This window comes from Mustela nigripes, chromosome 4, assembly GCF_022355385.1.
Source record: "Mustela nigripes isolate SB6536 chromosome 4, MUSNIG.SB6536, whole genome shotgun sequence".
Taxonomy (NCBI): Eukaryota; Metazoa; Chordata; class Mammalia; order Carnivora; family Mustelidae; genus Mustela; species Mustela nigripes.
The window spans coordinates 71,046,956-71,064,114 of NC_081560.1; the positions used below are offsets into that span (position 1 = coordinate 71,046,956).

General features: G+C 39.5%; 1 protein-coding gene across 2 annotated transcripts in view; it reads left to right on the forward strand.

Moving 5' to 3' along the window:
* The window catches only part of PEX1 (peroxisomal biogenesis factor 1), a 52,892-nt gene that overhangs the window by 5,136 nt on the left and 30,597 nt on the right, over positions 1-17,159 (forward strand). For both annotated transcript variants that reach the window (XM_059396864.1, XM_059396865.1), the window contains exons 3-10: positions 3,433-3,516; positions 3,924-4,038; positions 4,134-4,858; positions 6,223-6,342; positions 10,215-10,338; positions 10,552-10,652; positions 11,559-11,641; positions 13,021-13,153. In XM_059396864.1, coding sequence (XP_059252847.1) covers positions 3,433-3,516; positions 3,924-4,038; positions 4,134-4,858; positions 6,223-6,342; positions 10,215-10,338; positions 10,552-10,652; positions 11,559-11,641; positions 13,021-13,153 — 1,485 coding nt within the window. The remainder of the gene's footprint in view (positions 1-3,432; positions 3,517-3,923; positions 4,039-4,133; positions 4,859-6,222; positions 6,343-10,214; positions 10,339-10,551; positions 10,653-11,558; positions 11,642-13,020; positions 13,154-17,159) is intronic.

Consider the following 17,159-nt stretch of genomic DNA (forward strand, 5'->3'; position numbering starts at 1 on the left):
AAAATATTTTATTTATTTATTTATTTGACAGAGAGAGAGAGAGAGAGATCACAAGTAGGCAGAGAGTCAGGCAGAGAGAGGGGTAAGTAGGCTTCCCCCTGAGCAGAGAGCCCGATGCGGGGCTGGATCCCAGGACCCTCAGATCATGACCTGAGCTGAAGGCAGAGGCTTAATCCACTGCACCACCCAGACGCCCCTACTTATTGTTACTGAACTTAATTTGTTTGTGGCAAATCTTCTAACCTTCCAGGGTCATACTTAATTTTAAAAACTATCCAACAAAAGAGTTGTTATTTTTCTATTTTTGTCTTGACTATGGATTTAATGTGCTTAGGTTATAAACCCTAAAGCTAAAGGACTTCTGTGTTTTCATTTAATTGTATTCACCAATTTATTCCTTTTTAAACTGCATAAGTAATACACACTCATTACGAGTATTTTACAATTGAAAGTAAAAATTGTTTTTCTGGGGTGCCTGGGTGGCTCAGTGGGTTAAAACCTCTGCCTTCAGCTCCGGTCATGATCCCAGGGTCCTGGGATCGAGCCCTACATCAGGCTCTCTGCTCAGCAGGGAGCCTGCTTCCCCCTCTCTCTCTGCCTGCCTCTCTGCTACTTGTGATCTCTGTCAAATAAATAAATAAAATCTTTAAAAAAAAAATGTTTTTCTCTTTCTTTAATCCCAGCCTCGGAACACTGGGATCTCAGTATACCTTTAGGATTTAAAGAATCGGATCATACACATTTTCTGCAGTTTCCCTCCCCCCACAAACTATATATTATATATGTATTACACAATATACATTGAACATCTTTGTATGCATATGTGGAATAAAATACTACACATTGCATTGCAGAGTCTTGGGGGCTGTACATTTAAAATTTTGATAAACAGGGCTAAACTGCATTCTATTACCAGTTCCCACAACAGGATCCCACAGTGTCACATATTTTTAACTTGTTTTGAACACAGACTAATTTTGTTCATGTGTGTTTTTGATAAGGAGAATAATCCACTAATGAGAAATCCATAGGCCTCATATTAGTCCTTTGCTTACCCTAAATCTTTGGTAGAATCTGAAATGTTCAGCACCACAGCGACCCTAGATATCACTAACTTTGGTGCTTTGCTCTACAAACCTAGGGAGATAGAACATTTTGCCCAGGATTGTATAGCAAGTTAAAGTTCTACTCTCTTCGAGGATGTAGTCCTTCCCTGTGAGAGACACCAGCTTCCTGTTCCCAACCTTGATGTCTTCATTAGCCTCTAAACAGTCTTGTGTGTATGTGTGTTTTTTTTCCAAAGATTTTTAGTTTGTCAGAGAGAGAGGGAGAGCACAAGCAGGGGGAGCGGCAGGCAGAGTAGGCAGAGGGAGATGCAGGCTCCCCGCTGAGCAGGAAGCCCCATAGGGAAGTCAATCCCAGGACCCTGGGATCATGACCTGAGAGCCAAAGGCAGCGGCTTAACTGACTGAGCCACCCAGGCGTCCCTGTCTTGCGTGTTTTTAATGCCTCTTTACTTCAAAGTGAACTTTTACCTGATTTCCTGCAGATCCTCTGTGTATTGTGCCTAAGGCACTGTCTCCCAAAGAATATGAACAAAGTGGACTGGCTCACCCAGGATTCCAGCTTCGTGGTGGGCGGGAGCTGCTTTGTGCTTTCCCACAATCACTCTTTTCATATAGAGCCTGTGGGAGATGCTGAAGGAAGATTCACGGACAGTGGCTTTTGGGGAAATTCAGCTCCAGTCCACGAAGCAGAGAAGGAAGGGCTGCTTCACTGGCGCGTGTAATGCTTGGTGGCTTTGGGTTTTACATCCTCAGAAATGCGTACAGAAAGTGGGAAGAAAGTAAGGTGGGAGAGTCCAACTTCTTGAGACCCGCTAGCATTTCATATATATCCATGGACTGGAATGAGGCCACATTTGTTTTACTTTACTTCTAGCTGTGAATGTTTATACTTGTAAGTAATTGGCTCTGATCTCCATCTCTACATTTTTTTCTTACTTTTCTTGAAGCACCATGGCTTGAGGTTAGTTATAAAACTAAGTCATAAAACTTTTAGAAATAATAAAGTATGTATATATTAGATCTAGCCATGACCTGATGTCATTGTTGTATCTTCTTACATTTTAAAATTATTTTTCTTTTGTTAATGGTTGTATTTATTTATTTGTTACTTATTATTTTTAAAGATTTTATTTATTTATTTATTTTTTAAAGATTTATTTATTTGACAGACAGATCACAAGTAGGCAGAGAGAGAGAGGAGGAAACAGGCTCCCCACTGAGTAGAGAGCCCGATGTGGGGCTCTATCCCAGGACCCTGGGATCATGACCTGAGCCGAAGGGAGAGGCTTTAACCCACTGAGCCACCCAGGTGGCCCAAGATTTTATTTATTTCTTTGACAGAGAGATCACAACTAGTCAGACAGGCAGAGAGAGAGAGGGGGAAGCAGGCTTCCCACTGAGCAGAGAGCCCGATGCAGGACTTGATCCCAGGACCCTGAGATCATAACCTGAGTCGAAGATAGAGGCCTAACCCACTGAGCCACCCAGGCGACCCAGTTATTATTATTATTTTTTAAAGTAGTTGCCACATCCAGTGGGGAGCCCAACATGGGGCCTGAACTCACAGCCCTGAGATTGAGACTGGAGTTGAAATCAAGAGTCAGATGTTTAACTGACTGAGCCACCCAGGCACCCCATTTATCTTTAAATCTTTTAATTATTCTTTAAAATTTTTTTTTAATTTTATTTATTTATTTGACAGAGAGAGATCACAAGTAGGCAGAGAGGCAGGCAGAGAGAGAGGAAGGGAAGCAGGCTCCCTGCTGAGCAGAGAGCCCGATGTGGGGCTCGATCCCAGGACCCTGGGATCATGACCTGAGCCGAAGGCAGAGGCTTTAATCCACTGAGCCACCCAGGCGCCCCATAATTATTCTTTAAATTTTGTAAAAGATTTTATTTATTTATTTGACAAGAGAGAGTGAGAGCACATGCTAGGGGAGCAGCAGGCAGAGGGAGAGGCAGGCTCCCCACTGAGCAGGGAGCCAGATACAGGGCTTGATCCCAGGATGCTGGGATCATGACCTGAGCTAACGGCAGATGTTTAATGGATTGAGCTACCCAGACACCCCTTATCTTTAATTTTTAAATTTAATTTTTAAAACATATGTTGTGCTAGGATATATTTTCTTTTTCCTAGAATTAGTTGTGAGATAGTTTTTTCCCTAAATGTTGAGTATATCAAGGCGTAGCGAAGAATAAGTGCTTAATAATTATTTGTCCCGTGGAGATCTACACAATACATAGAGGCACACATGCTCACTCATTCACTCGCTCACACCTAATTACTTACCTACAAAGAACTTCTCATTTCCTAGGGATACGAAAAGTCTTTTAAAAGTAGTTTCACATTTTCCATTTTTTCCAGGTGTTTCTCAAGCTGTGCTCCCGTGTGGTATCTTGTCAACAAGTTGAGGTGGAACCCCTCTCAGCCGATGACTGGGAGATACTGGTAAAGAAAATAGATTGGGAACTAGCCCAGTTTAACGTTGAACTACTTCAGCATAGTTGTTGGTTTGTATGGAAGTCTAGTTGACACACAGTGTTACGTTAGATTCAGGTGTACAACATAGTGATTCACCATACGTCACGCCATGCTCCCAAGTGTAGCCGCCACCTGTCACCACACAATGCCATTTTGATACGATGGACTACATTTCCCATGCTGTGCCTCTTATCCCTGTGGTTTAATCATTCCGTAAGTGGAAGGCAAAACATCAGTGTCTTTAAAGTTTTCTTTTCTGAGCTACATTATATAGTCTGAGTTGGTTCGAGTTAGAAGAGTGAATTATGATTTCCTTACTAGACCTGGAATGACAAAAGGTGAAGTGAATAGAGCTTTCTGTTTGTTGGTTGTAGGAGCTGCATGCTGCTTCCCTTGAACTGCATCTTCTGGATCAGATTCGAATAGTTTTTCCAAAAGCTGTTTTTCCTGTTTGGGTTGATCAACAAACTTATGTATTTATCCGAATTGGTACGTGCTATTACATTTTCCATTGTGTTCGACACCATAGCATCGAGTTCATAGCAGAGGTGAACATGTACTAAGAAGCTTTCTTTTCCACACAGTTGCACTCATGCCAGCTGCTGCTTATGGAAGGCTGGAAACTGACACTAAACTCCTTATTCAGCCAAAGAACCGCCAAGCCAAGGAGAATACATTTTCAAAAGCAGATAACGCACATGGGAAGTTTCATAATTATGGAGGAGACCAAAAAGGATTGACAGGCTCTGGGTCTAGTAAGACGGATTCCGAGGTGACAGCTGACTCCCCATCCATGCCAAGCTTATGGACTATGATAGGAAGCATTTTTTCTTTTGGGTCTGAGAAGAAGCCGGAGCTATCCTGGGGTTTAACTGAAATGAATGCTTTCAAAATTATGCAATCCAAAGTCGTTCCTCTAGACAACATTTTCAGAGTGTGTAAATCGCAGCCTCCCAGTGTGTGTAACACGACAGCAACTTCGGAATTTCACAGACACTGTGCCATTCATGTATTTCCATGGGACCAGGAGTATTTTGATTTGGAGCCCAGCTTTACTGTGACCTACGGAAAGCTAATTAAGCTATTTTCTCCAAAGCAACAGCAAAGTAAAACCAAACAAAATGTCCTGTCACCTGAAAAAGAGAAGCAGACCTTAGAACCACTAGATCAAAAACCGATCAGCTCGGGCCGCAGTCAGGAAGCGGCTAAGGCCTGTGTGCTGCGAGTGGTCTGGAATGGACTTGAGGAATTGAAGAATGCCACCAAATACACCAAAACTGTAGAAGCTCTTCATCTTGGGAAAGTCTGGGTTAGTAAAAAATGTACTATTAGGGAGAAAGCAATTTCCTATTGCTTGAAATTCTCCAAATTACAAATTAGAAAAATGTTTTATATACAATGTGAAAGTCAGTATAGTAAGAAAGAGTGTCTAAAGTCCCTGCAGGGACCCATTTCTGAGTGCAAGGTAAAGTCCTTGTTTGGGGGAAGGTTGCGTATTTCCTGGTTAAGGAAACTTGGACAGCTATAAGATGCGGGCCCAGAGAGGTCAAAATTGCTTGCCTGAGGTCACACAGTAAGTACAACTAGGAGTCACGCCCAGGTGGGCTGACTCTCCAGTTCACACTTAGCATGGGGTGCCTTACGAAGCCTCACATCTTTAGTACCTCGGAAGGTTTGTTCCCCAGTTCCCGAAAGCCAAGGCAGGACTTGCTGTGTGTTGGGGCAGTACCCAGTTAAGGAGAGACTCATAGCGTGAGGAGGCACCTGGTTTGGAGTGTAGCCAGAAGCTGCTTACCCTGCTGGAATCCGCTCTTTGACTGGGTCTGAAGGGGAGGAGGGCAACCAGTGTCCACCTTCCCACCCTGGCCTCAGGTAGTAATGCCTAGTTTATGTGGAACGTGTCGCCAGCCCCTTTTGTTTGTTTCTTAATCTGAGCCATTGTGAAGGCAGACCTCATGGTGATAAAGGGAGGAAATTGTTTGGACAGGGAAGAAAAATAGGAGAGCAAGGGGGTCTCCTTTGTAGATTTCTTTTATTGCCAGTTTCACCTCTGACCTCTGTGCTGGCAACTTACAAAGTTTTTATTTCTTTAGTTTACATCGTTTTCTAAAATTCTGGGCCATAAAATTCGGGCCCATTATTTTCCGTTAGCTCTAAACTTCTAGTTTAGGAGATCTTGCTGCATCTTCAGCACTGCACTTCAACATCTAACACTGAACTTGTTAGCACTTCTCTTTTCTGTTAATGGTTCTGCCATTTGGTGGCGATACCGTTGTTTTCCTTGAATACGTGGTGAGGACATGGAGAAGTGCCAGGTAGGGGCCTAGGGACCACGTAAGACGGCAGTGAGGAGTCCGTGCTTACCGCTGCACTTGAGAGGTTGGCAGCCATGGTCACCGAGGAGTGGCAGTCCCCAAGCAGGCTTGACTTGAGAGAGGCAGATTGATGCATCTCATTCTGAAGAGGATGTGGGAAGAAAGAAACGAAGTGGGGAGATGGAAATGTTTGTGATACAATAGTGGCTGAATATCCATCTGGTTACTCTTATGAATCGTGACAACTTCCATCAATTTACCTGAATTCATAGAAGTTAATAACAATGTGTATGCTGTGGACTATTTTTTAAAGCAAGTTTTGCACATATTTATATTTTTATTTATTTTTAAATTTCAGATTCCAGATGACCTGAGAAAGAGACTAGATATAGAAATGCATGCAGTAGTCAGAATAACTCCAGTGGAAATTACCCCTAAAATCCCAGGATCTCTAAAACTACAACCTAGAGAAAATATAGTGAGTTCAAATTTATGTTACATCACAGTTGTTTTAAATGTCATGTAAAATTTCTAGTTTCTTCAGCCATGTAATAAATATGTTGTTTTCCTTTTTGCTAGAAGGGCAAAGAAGTCTTTGTTTTATTATGTTGTGGTAAAATATGTCTAATGAAATGCTATTTTAACCATTTTTAAGTGTGTACAGTTCAGCATTAATTACATTCATTATATGCAATCATCGCCACCCCCATTTCCAAAACTTTCCCAGCCCCCAAACAGAAACTGTGCCCATTAAGCAATAATGCCCTATCCCCTCCTCTCCTAGCTCCTGGTAACTTGTAATCTATATTCTGTGTATGAATTTGCTTATTCTAGATATTTCATATAAGTGGAATCCTATAATATTTGTCCCATGCATCTGGCTTATTTCACTTAACATATTCATTCCTATTTATGGCGAAATAATATTCCATTGTATGCATATACCACATTTTGTTTCTCCATTCATCTGTTGATAGACCCGTGGATTGCTTCCATTTTTTTGTCTATTGTGAATGGACATGAGTGTACAAGTATCTGTTGAGTCCCTGCTTTGAGTTCTTTCGGGTATATACCTAGGAGTTGAGTTGCTATATCTTTTTTTTTTTCTTAAAGAGAAAGAGAGTTGGGTGGCGGGGGTGGGTGTGGGGAGGAAATCTTAAGCAGGCTCCACGCCCAGCATGGAGCCCGATGTAGGACTCGATCTCACTACCCTATGATCATGACTTCAACCAAAATCAAGAGATGGACACTTAACCAACTGAGCCACTCAGGCAGCTGAGTTGCTGGATCTTTGCATAATTCTGTTTAACTTTTTGAGAAACCGAGAAGTCTTTAATAAACAACACACATATTACGTATATTGTGCGAATGCAAGTATAGATAATTTGGCTTTTTTTTTTTTTTTTCATTAAGCTCTGTGCCCAAAGTGTGGCTTGAGCTCATGACCCCAAGATCAAGACTTGGCATGTCCCACTGACTGAGCCACCAGGTACCCCGATAATTTGGCTTTTAAAAGATAGATATTTTTGCTACATCCATGTAATTTAAAAAAATTTTCCCTGTGTTGTTTCAGTATTAATAGTGCAGCCGGAAAGTGCCAGACTATGCATTGACAGGCAATTGTCACCTGTGCCAGTTTAGTTTACCAGTTCCCAGAGAGCTACAATACAGAAAAACTATTGTGTTACAGGTTTTAAAACTTTCAGACACAATTTTATCCTTCTGATTATTTAGATGATACTTTAAAAAAAAAAGATTTTATTTATTTGACAGAGAGAGATCACAAGTAGGCAGAGAGTCAGGCAGAGAGAGAGGGGGAAGCAGGCTCCCTGCTGAGCAGAGAGCCTGATGCAGGGCTCTATCCCAGGACCCTGGGATCATGACCTGAGCTGAAGGCAGAGGCTTAACCCACTGAGCCCCCCAGGTGCTCCTCAGATGATACTGTAAATCTTTTGGATCATGATGATCATTATAACATGGAAGCACCATTTTAACAGAACTTTCTAGTTGATGAAACCCCAGATAAAACAACTTATATGATGTACTAGAGAAAAGGAAAACAAATAGAATAAATGCCATTTCTATAATAGTATGTAACTGAACATTTAACGCCTTAGCAGAATGGAGCACAGTGGTTTCTAGTTTTAACTTTTTAGTTAATCTTGATATTTTTCAAAAGTTAGGTCTTGTGAAAAAAAACACGAGTTTTTTTTTGTTTTGTTTTTTTTTTTTGGTCTCAGTAATAAGATATTACTACAGAATTCCTTTCTCAATCCCAAGGTGCTTATTTCAGTGGAAGCTTAGGACATTGGTAGGTCTCTCTGAGCTGATTATACCTCTTAGGATCTAAGGATTTTGATTCTAGAGGAAGTGTGAGTTGCTTTCTGATTCTTCAAGTCTTGATTTTAGGTATTTTTAAATTTATTTATTTTACAGAGAGAGAGAGATCACAAGTAGGAGGAGAGGCAGGCAGAGAGAGAGAGAGGAGAAGTAGGCTCCCCACTGAGCAGAGAGCCTGATGTGGGGCTTGATCCCAGGACCCGGGGATCATGACCTGGGCCGAAGGCAGAGGCTTTAACTCACTGAGCCACCCAGGTGCCCCTTCATTTTACGTATATTTTTTGTTAAGTAAACTCTACCCTGCACGTGGGGCTCAAACTCAGGACCCAGAGATCAAGAGCCACTTGCTCTACTGAGAACACCAGATGCCCTTCCTTTAGGTCTTTAATCCCATTGCCCAGTAATATCCAAATGGACTATTTCTGTGATCTTTGAGAGTGCAAAAGCAATGGCTATACTTAGTTTAACCCGGCTTTTGTAGTGATCAGGTTCTAAACTGAGCTCAGTCAGCAGAGCTAAGCTTGACTCTGGATGATGACAGAACAGAAATGGACCAGCTAAGAAATGGTGGAATAAATAGAGGTTTATTTTCCTAGGCAGATATTAATGATCTTTCCTACATGAATTTTCGGGTATTTGGGTGTTTTTAGCTTCAATAAGGTTTTAAAAACTTAATTCTAATTTAAGAACTTCAAAAACTTTAAAAATTATTATTTTTCTTAGAATTTCTTCATACCTTTTGAACAGTTTATTAACATTGTACTTATTGAGCATATCAGCACTGTAGCCTGCTTAACAGAAAAAAAAAGTGACGTCAGCATATAAAGAGCCTATTTTTCTTACATACAAAGAAGTTTGGAGGAGCTCAGAGGCAGTTAAACTATGCCATCAGGGTCTTTGGTCTTTGGTCTTTCTGCCATCCTTGGCCTGCAAGTTTCCTCCTCTTAGATGCAAGGCGTTTGCTGTACTAATAGGCATCACATCTGCATTTTTGGCAGCAGAAGAAAAGGCTGAAAGCAAAAGCCTTCTCTTTGCAAAGTTGCCTTACGTTTCAGTTAGGAGGAGAAGCCCTTCCTAAAGATTGGTGATCGCACACCATTGGTCAGAATGCAGGCATGTACTCACAGCTCAGGCTGGGAATGGAGTTTTCTTTCCCCACTCTCTCACAGAGGGAGGCAAGGGAGAATGGGGTTGGAATGGTTATCCAGGGAGCCAAATCGTGGTACCAGAATCACTGGTCATAGAGCTAAGGAGTGTTTAAAATGTCACCACTTCCGTAAATTTTTGTTTGTTTGTTTTTGCCCTGCCCCCCACTTGTTTTAGAGAGGGAGAGAGGGAGGTGGAGGGACAGAAGGAAAGAGAGAGAAAGAGAGAATCTTAAGTAGGCTCCATGCTCAGTGCAGAGCCCAATGTGGGGCTCAGTCTCATGACCCTGAGATCATGACCTGAGCCAAAATCAAGAGTCAGATGCTTAGCAAACTGAGCCACCCAGGTGCCCCTGTAAATGTTTCTTCAGGCTCCACTATCCTTAATGTTAAATCCCAAATCTGTGCCTATAAATATGAACATCCTTCCTGGTTTTGTTTGGTAAGGTCTGCTTTTTTTTTTTTTAACTTTTAAAAAATTATTTATTTTTCATAGTTTCCATTTAATAGATTATAAAACTGAAGTTCAGAGAGTTTTCTTCATTTGCCCACAGTCACACAGATAACAAATGGTCATGCCAGGCTGGTTGCATCTCAAACTAGCACATGTAATCACTTGTGCCAAAGGGTTGCCGAATGGGTAAATAATGTGATTGATGCAATTGACCCGTCTCCTCCCTAAGGGACACCAGCTTACAGCTCTCACCTGAGCTGAGCAAGGCTCAAAGAGGTTAAGAGGCTTGTTTTAGGTGCATCAGCTGTAACAAGGTTTGGATATTATTAGCAAGATAAGGTGTTAAGCTAACGATGTTAGCGTTCATGTAGGCATCTGGATAATTCATTACTGTTCTCTTTACTCTGGCAGCCTAAAGATGTAAGTGAAGAAGATGTAAAAACTGCGTTCTCTTCATGGCTACAGCAGGCTACTACTACCACACTTCCTGTGATACTATCAGAGGAAGAATACATTAAGCTGAGATTTAAAGATGGTGGGTAAATTTTATTCTTTTACTATTTTTCCTACTGAGGAAGTTTTTGTTGTTTTTCCAAACTGACATATGGGGGAACAGGAAACATAATGATGAGTAAATGGCTTTACATATCAAAGAATGCCTTTATTGAAATTTAAGTAAATTTAAATCTTTAATTGTTTCATCTCCACTTCAGTGCTAACTCTACATATATTACTTTTTTTTTGATAGGGTTGAAGGAGTTTTCTCTAAATATAGTTAATTCTTGGGAAAAAGAAAAAGAAAGCATTTTTTTGTTGAGCACCAATCTGCTGCAGAAGACCACAATACAAGTAATCACATATTATTGAATATTTAATGAACTAATATTTGTTGTGTGGGATCGATAACAAAGTATGAGTTTACCTGTAAGACTTTGTATTTTGAAGTGTGTTAGAAATGTGAATGATAAGAGTAAGGAATAACTTGATTTAAAATATTTTATTATATACTCTCTTTAACTTATCTAAACAAATTGTTTTATCCTATACTTAAAAGTCGAGGCACAGTTAAGTTTCAAGGATAGAATTGATTGTGTTAACTGGCAAATGGATCATGATTTCAAGTTATTCTAGTATTGAAACAAAGGAAAACTAGCTCTAGGGGTTTGGTTTTTTTTAAATTCATATTTTTACTTGTAGGTCTGCTGTAACCGATGTTTGCAGTAACCCGCATTATTTTGGCAGTTTTAAAATTCTCAACTTTTCACAAATATCAGATCACTTTCTTCCTAGAAGGATTTTATAAGTGGACTTTTTAGAATACTAGGTTTTCGTTAGGATAGTCACTCTTGTTATAGAGTTGAAGATACTCTAGTCATACAGAATTTGAATGGTTGAGAACCAGACATTGTCTCTCTACTTTTGAGATGAAATTGAAGGAATACCATTCAGAGGAGATAGAAATGTAAGAATTGTGAAGAGTAAATATGACACAAATCAAAATTGCAGATATAAAGATGTGTCCGTAAAATGTATGAAGGAGATGACATCCTTTACTGTTTGTTCACCATAAATATTTTTGTTCCTTGGTTGAATAAATTACCGTCGGGAAGGCTGTTTTGAGTAATAATCTTGCATGCACCATGTGTCTTTTCTTTCTGTGTAACAGAATCAGTAATTCCGTTTCCTGGGACCTGAGAAAAACAGACCAAAGATATAACTTTGAAATGTAAAACTGATTTTTCCTTGCTACTATAGGTCCTTCTAGATCCTATGGTAAAAGAAGAAAACAGTGAGGAAATTGACTTTATTCTTCCTTTTTTAAAGCTGAACTGCTTGGGGTAAGAAGTTCTGGCCAAACTAGTATGTTTTCAGCCATGTTTGACATTATGTCTGGCAGGGTTTTTATGTATAAACATTAAAGTACATGTTAATGTCATTGAATAATCTTAATAAAGCAGTAATAGGTATTTTTTCAGGGATTGTTTCAATTGTCACACCTTGCTTAGTAATTTGCCTTGTTTTCCTAGGGAACTATATAAAAGGCTGAAGCTTATTAGCAATTTTGCTTTGAGATTTGATTTGTGAGAAGGAAGCAACTGGATATGACTTGGATCATATGTGCTTGAATAAAGCAATAATTCTTAGAGCTAGTACATTTATTTTAAACATTAAATCCAAAAACATCTGAGTGTTTAAAAATATTTCAAATTAAGTTATTCCTTCAATTATCTTATTAATGTACTAATGGGGATTATTTGTGTTTTCCACAACTTTTAAAATAAAACAAGTCTGAAAAGAACTTCCTCTTAATTTCTTTATCTCTTATAGAATATAAGAATCTCCTGTAAACATTACATCTTCGAATTCTTCACGGCTTTTTGTAGTTGTAGTAGTAGTGATTTGGTTTCCTATAATAGTATAATCTGTAAATGTTCTAGTAAAAGGATTAAACCATAAAATAACAATGTGGTTTTTTAAATATTTTTATTTTTTTTTAAATTTTACTTTATTAATTTGACAGACAGAGACCACAAGTAGGCAGAGAGGCAGGCAGAGAGAGAGAGGGAGAAGCAGGCTTCCCGCTGAGCAGAAAGCCCGACGCGGGGCTCGATCCTAGGACCCTGAGATCATGACCTGAGCCGAAGGCAGAGGCTTTAAGCCACTGAGCCACCCAGGCGCCCCAAAATAACAATGTTTAAATACAGCATAATACTCATCTTGAAAGTAAAATCTCTTCAGACTCTGGTTTTAGGAATTTGTGTTTATTATCAGAAAGTGCTAGAGTCAGGAAGTGGGTTGAAGTTCGTGCTTGTATAATCTACAAATTGAAACTGGACTTCAAAGGCTAAGTTTAGGAGGAAATAAGTCTTCCATTATCCCAATGCTTCAGATGCACTCATTAATGATCATGTGGATCACCAAACCAAAAATCATTTGAGAGGGGTGTTGGTGTGTGTTAAGACACATTCCTTAAGATGTCCTATTCAGACAAAACTTCTGGTTACTGTACGTGTTTGAAAGTAATAAAGCTAATTTTAAAAGCTGTTAACTCAGATTTGGCATTGATTTAATATGCTTTTAAGTAAGGGAAAATTTTCCCCATTTTACTCTTTTAAAAATCATTAACTAGCCTGGGAAGGAAAGTTTCAGAATTTTTTACGGCTGGATTTGACCCTGCTTCAGTGTGTTACCATGCAACAATGTGTGTGTTTTGCAGAGGAGTGAATTCCTTAGGTGTGTCCTCCATGGAACACATCACTCATAGCCTCCTGGGACGCCCCTTGTCTCGACAGCTGATGTCCCTAGTGGCAGGACTTAGGAATGGAGCCCTTTTATTCACAGGAGGAAAGGTATGTGGTTAAAATGTGCCCATTGCACTAATCACTTCTATTTTTCTCTCTTTGGGTTTTGATCATTTGTTATACGGGGTTGTTAAGATATGGGAAGGCTACATTTGCTTTGGAAATTTAGAAAGTGGTGATGAATAAGATGAATAAGGGAACATCCGCTCTGCCTTTTTTCTGTACCAATTTCTGTATATGATTTTTGCTTTTCAGGGTGTTTACAGGGGTGATTGGTTTTCAAATATTGAACCAGCCTTACATATCTGTAATAAATCCCACTTGGTTTTGGTGTATTATTCTTTGTATACCTTGCCGAGTTTGTTTGCTAATACTTTCTCTTTTTTTTTTTTTAAGGTTTTTTTTGCTTTTTTAAAAAAGATTATTTATTTGAGAGAGAGAGAGTATGCACTTGCATGAATGGGGGGAGGCCAGAGGGAAAGGGAGAGCTCAGTAGGGAGCCCAACACAGGGATTGATCTCACAACCCTGAGATCATGACCTGAGAGCCCAAACCAAGAGTTGGCCGCTTAACCATCTGAGTCACCCAAGCACCCTATTTTATTTTATTTATTTATTTTTTTAATTTACACCCAGCATGGGGCTCAAACTCATGACCCCGAGATCAAGAGCTCTATGCTCTTCTGACGGAGCCAGCCAGGCGCTCCATTGTTTGCTAATACTCTGTTGAGGATTTTTGCATCTAAATTTATGAGCGATATTAGCCTATAGCTTTCTGTTTTCATACTGTCTTTGTCTAGTTTTGCTGTAAGGGTAATAGTGACCTCATGAAATGAGTTCAGAAGTGTTCTTCCCATTCCATTTTCTGGAAGAGATTATCTAAAGTCAGTGTTCATTCTTCCTTAAATGTTTGGTAAAATCTCCAGTGATACAATCTGGTTTCTTCACCTTTAACTTTTTTTTTTTTTTTTAAGATTTTATTTATTTATTTGACAGAGAGAGATCACAAGCAGGTAGAGAGGCAGGCAGAGAGAGAGAGAAGGAAGCAGGCTCCCGGCTGAGCGGAGAGCCCGATGTGAGCGGAGAGCCCGATGCAGGGCTTGATCCCAGGACCCTGCGATCATGACCTGAGCCGAAGGCAGCAGCTTAACCCACTGTGCCACCCAGGCGTCCCTCACCTTTAACTTTTTAATTATAAATTAAATTCCTTAATTGTCTATTTCACCTTGGCAGACATTTGGTAGTTTGTAATTTCAAGGAGTTGGTCCATTTCTCCTAAGTTGTCAAATTCTTGAGCATAAAGTTGTTGGTAGTATTCCTTTTATTATCGTTTGAATGACTGTGGAATCTGTGATGGGCCATTTCCTGATCTTGGTGGTTTGTGTCTTCTACTTTACTCTTGATCCGTTTTGCTAGAGTTTCCATGCCCTTTTAAGAGCTTTATTCTCTACCAAGGCAATATTGTTTTCAGGGGTACAGTGCGGTTTTTCCAAGTCCTTTTCTTTCATTCATTTCAAAATTTTTAAGGCTTTTTCAATTCCATTCACTTTTAACTCCAGTAAAATAGCTTTTTTCCCCTGTTACTGACCCAGTTGCTTTCTTCTGATTCTTATTTAAAATGTAGCAACTACTCCAGTAACCTAAGTTCCCCCCACCATAGGAAACCAGAAAAAGAGCAAGTTAAATCAAACATAAGCAGAAGTAAAGAAATAGTAAGAATTAGAGCAGAATTCAGTGAACTGAAAACAGTGAATTGAAATCAAGAAAGAAAATCAGCGAAACCAAAAGCTGCTTCTTTGAAAAGATGATAAAATTGATAAGCTTCTAGCCAGTCTAAGAAAAAAAAAAGACACAAATTAGTAATACCAGAAATCAAAGAGGGTCCATCAGTACAGTTTCCATAAACATTAAAAGGATAATAAAGTAGTGGGGCGCCTGGGTGGCTCAGTGGGTTAAGCCGCTGCCTTCGGCTCAGGTCATGATCTCAGGGTCCTGGGATCGAGTCCCACATCGGGCTCTCTGCTTAGCAGGGAGCCTGCTTCCTCCTCTCTCTCTCTCTCTGCCTGCCTCTCTGCCTACTTGTGATCTCTCTCTGTCAAATAAATAAAATCTTTAAAAAAAAAAAAGGATAATAAAGTAGTAATAGTCATGGACAACTCTATGCTCACATATTTGATAACCATCTTAGATGAATGGGCCAATTCCTTGAAAGACAAAAGTTCCCAAAACTCACACAAGAAGAAATAGACAATGTAAAAAGATCTATATCTAGTAAAGAAATTGAATTAATAATTAATAGTCTCATAAAACAGAAAACATCAGGCCCAGATAGGTTCACTGGTATATTCTATCAAACTCATAAGGAAGAAATGACACCAGTTTTCTACAGTCTCTCTCAGAGGATAGAAGCAAAAGGAATACTTCCTAACTCATTCTATGAGGCCAGCATCACCCGAATACCAAAACCAGACAAAGGCATTAGAGGAAAACTACAGACCAGTATCTCTCATGAACATAGATGCAGAAATCGTCAACAAAATATTAGTAAATCAAATCAACCAGTGTATGTAAAGAACTGTATACGATGATCAAGTGGGATTTATCCTAGGTATGCAAGGCTGGTGACCTATAGCAGCTCTTCTATGCGGTTTCTAGATTTTCTGTGTCAGATTCCAAAATGCATCGTCATTGTAAATGATTTATTTTGAAAAAGCAATATTCCATTGACTCAGAAACCAGACATCCCCATCTTACCTAGGGGTAGCATGGTTGATAGGAAGAACAAACAGAGAAGACCTGGATTTGAGTCCCACCTCTGTCATGTACTTCCTGGCTGTGACTTCAGGCAGGTTTTCAGTTTCTTAGGATTTAACCTCACTTAAGTGAAATAATATATGTGAAAGCACTTTGTAGACTGAAAAGTGCTGTTGTACAAATGTGAGTGGGGCACCTGGGTGGCTCAGCTGTTAAGCATCTGCCTTCGGTTCAGGTCATGATCCCCAGGGTCCTGAAATTGAGCCCCATATCCAGCTTCCCGCTCAGTGGGAAGCCTGCTTCTCCCTCTTCCACTCCCCTGCTTGTGTTTCCTCTCTCACTGTGTCTCTCTCTGTCAAATAAATAAATAAATAAATCTTTAAAAAAAAAATGTGAGTTACTTTATGTGAGGAGATGGGCGACTGGGCAAAAGGATTTCAGCACCCCTTATTTCTTTATTCTTTGGAGAGCATTGACTTTTTAAAAAAATATTTTATCTTTTAAAGATTTTTTATTTTATTTATTTAATTTATTTTTATCTTTTAAAGATTTTTTTATTTTTAAGTAGTTTCTACATCCAGTGGGGGCTCGAACTCATGACCCCGAGATCAAGATTTGTGTGCTTTACCAACTGAGGCAGCAAGGCACACCTGAAGTCCATTGACTTAAATGTAAATGTAATTCCGTTAGCTATGATGATGGTTGTATTTGAGTGCCTGCTGAATTTCAGACTTTGTATAACAAACTTCACTGTTTTTCCAGCCCATGGTGCTGAAAAACAAAATATTAGAGCTGGTGTGGGCTCTTACAGCTAGACAAAGCAACAAGGGTAAGAAATAATAGCAGATTGAGGGAGAAAACCTATATTAAAAGAACTGTAAAAAGCTACCAATGTTCAGCCTTTCTTGGAAGCACTATAACAATGTTCAGCAAAATTTTAAATGTGTACCTTATGATATAGTAATTCCACTCCTTAGAAATGTATTCTGAAGGTATAATCTGACAAATAAGTAAATAGGCATATCAATATTTATTTTAGCTTTACTTAGAATAGTTAAAAATTGGAAGCAGCATTAAGATACATTAAGAATTGGCTTCTGGAACCTCTTACTGTCTAGTATATCTCAGAGTGGCCGTGAGCTAGGGAGCTGATGTGGCTCCATATTTGTCCATAAAGAGGACAATGATTTGTCATGAACCCACATAAATAATCCCATCTCCATAAATTTACATCAAGTGTGTGGGGAGTGTCTGGAAGGATGAAACATCAGAACAATTGACTGTGGTTGCTTCAGTGAGGT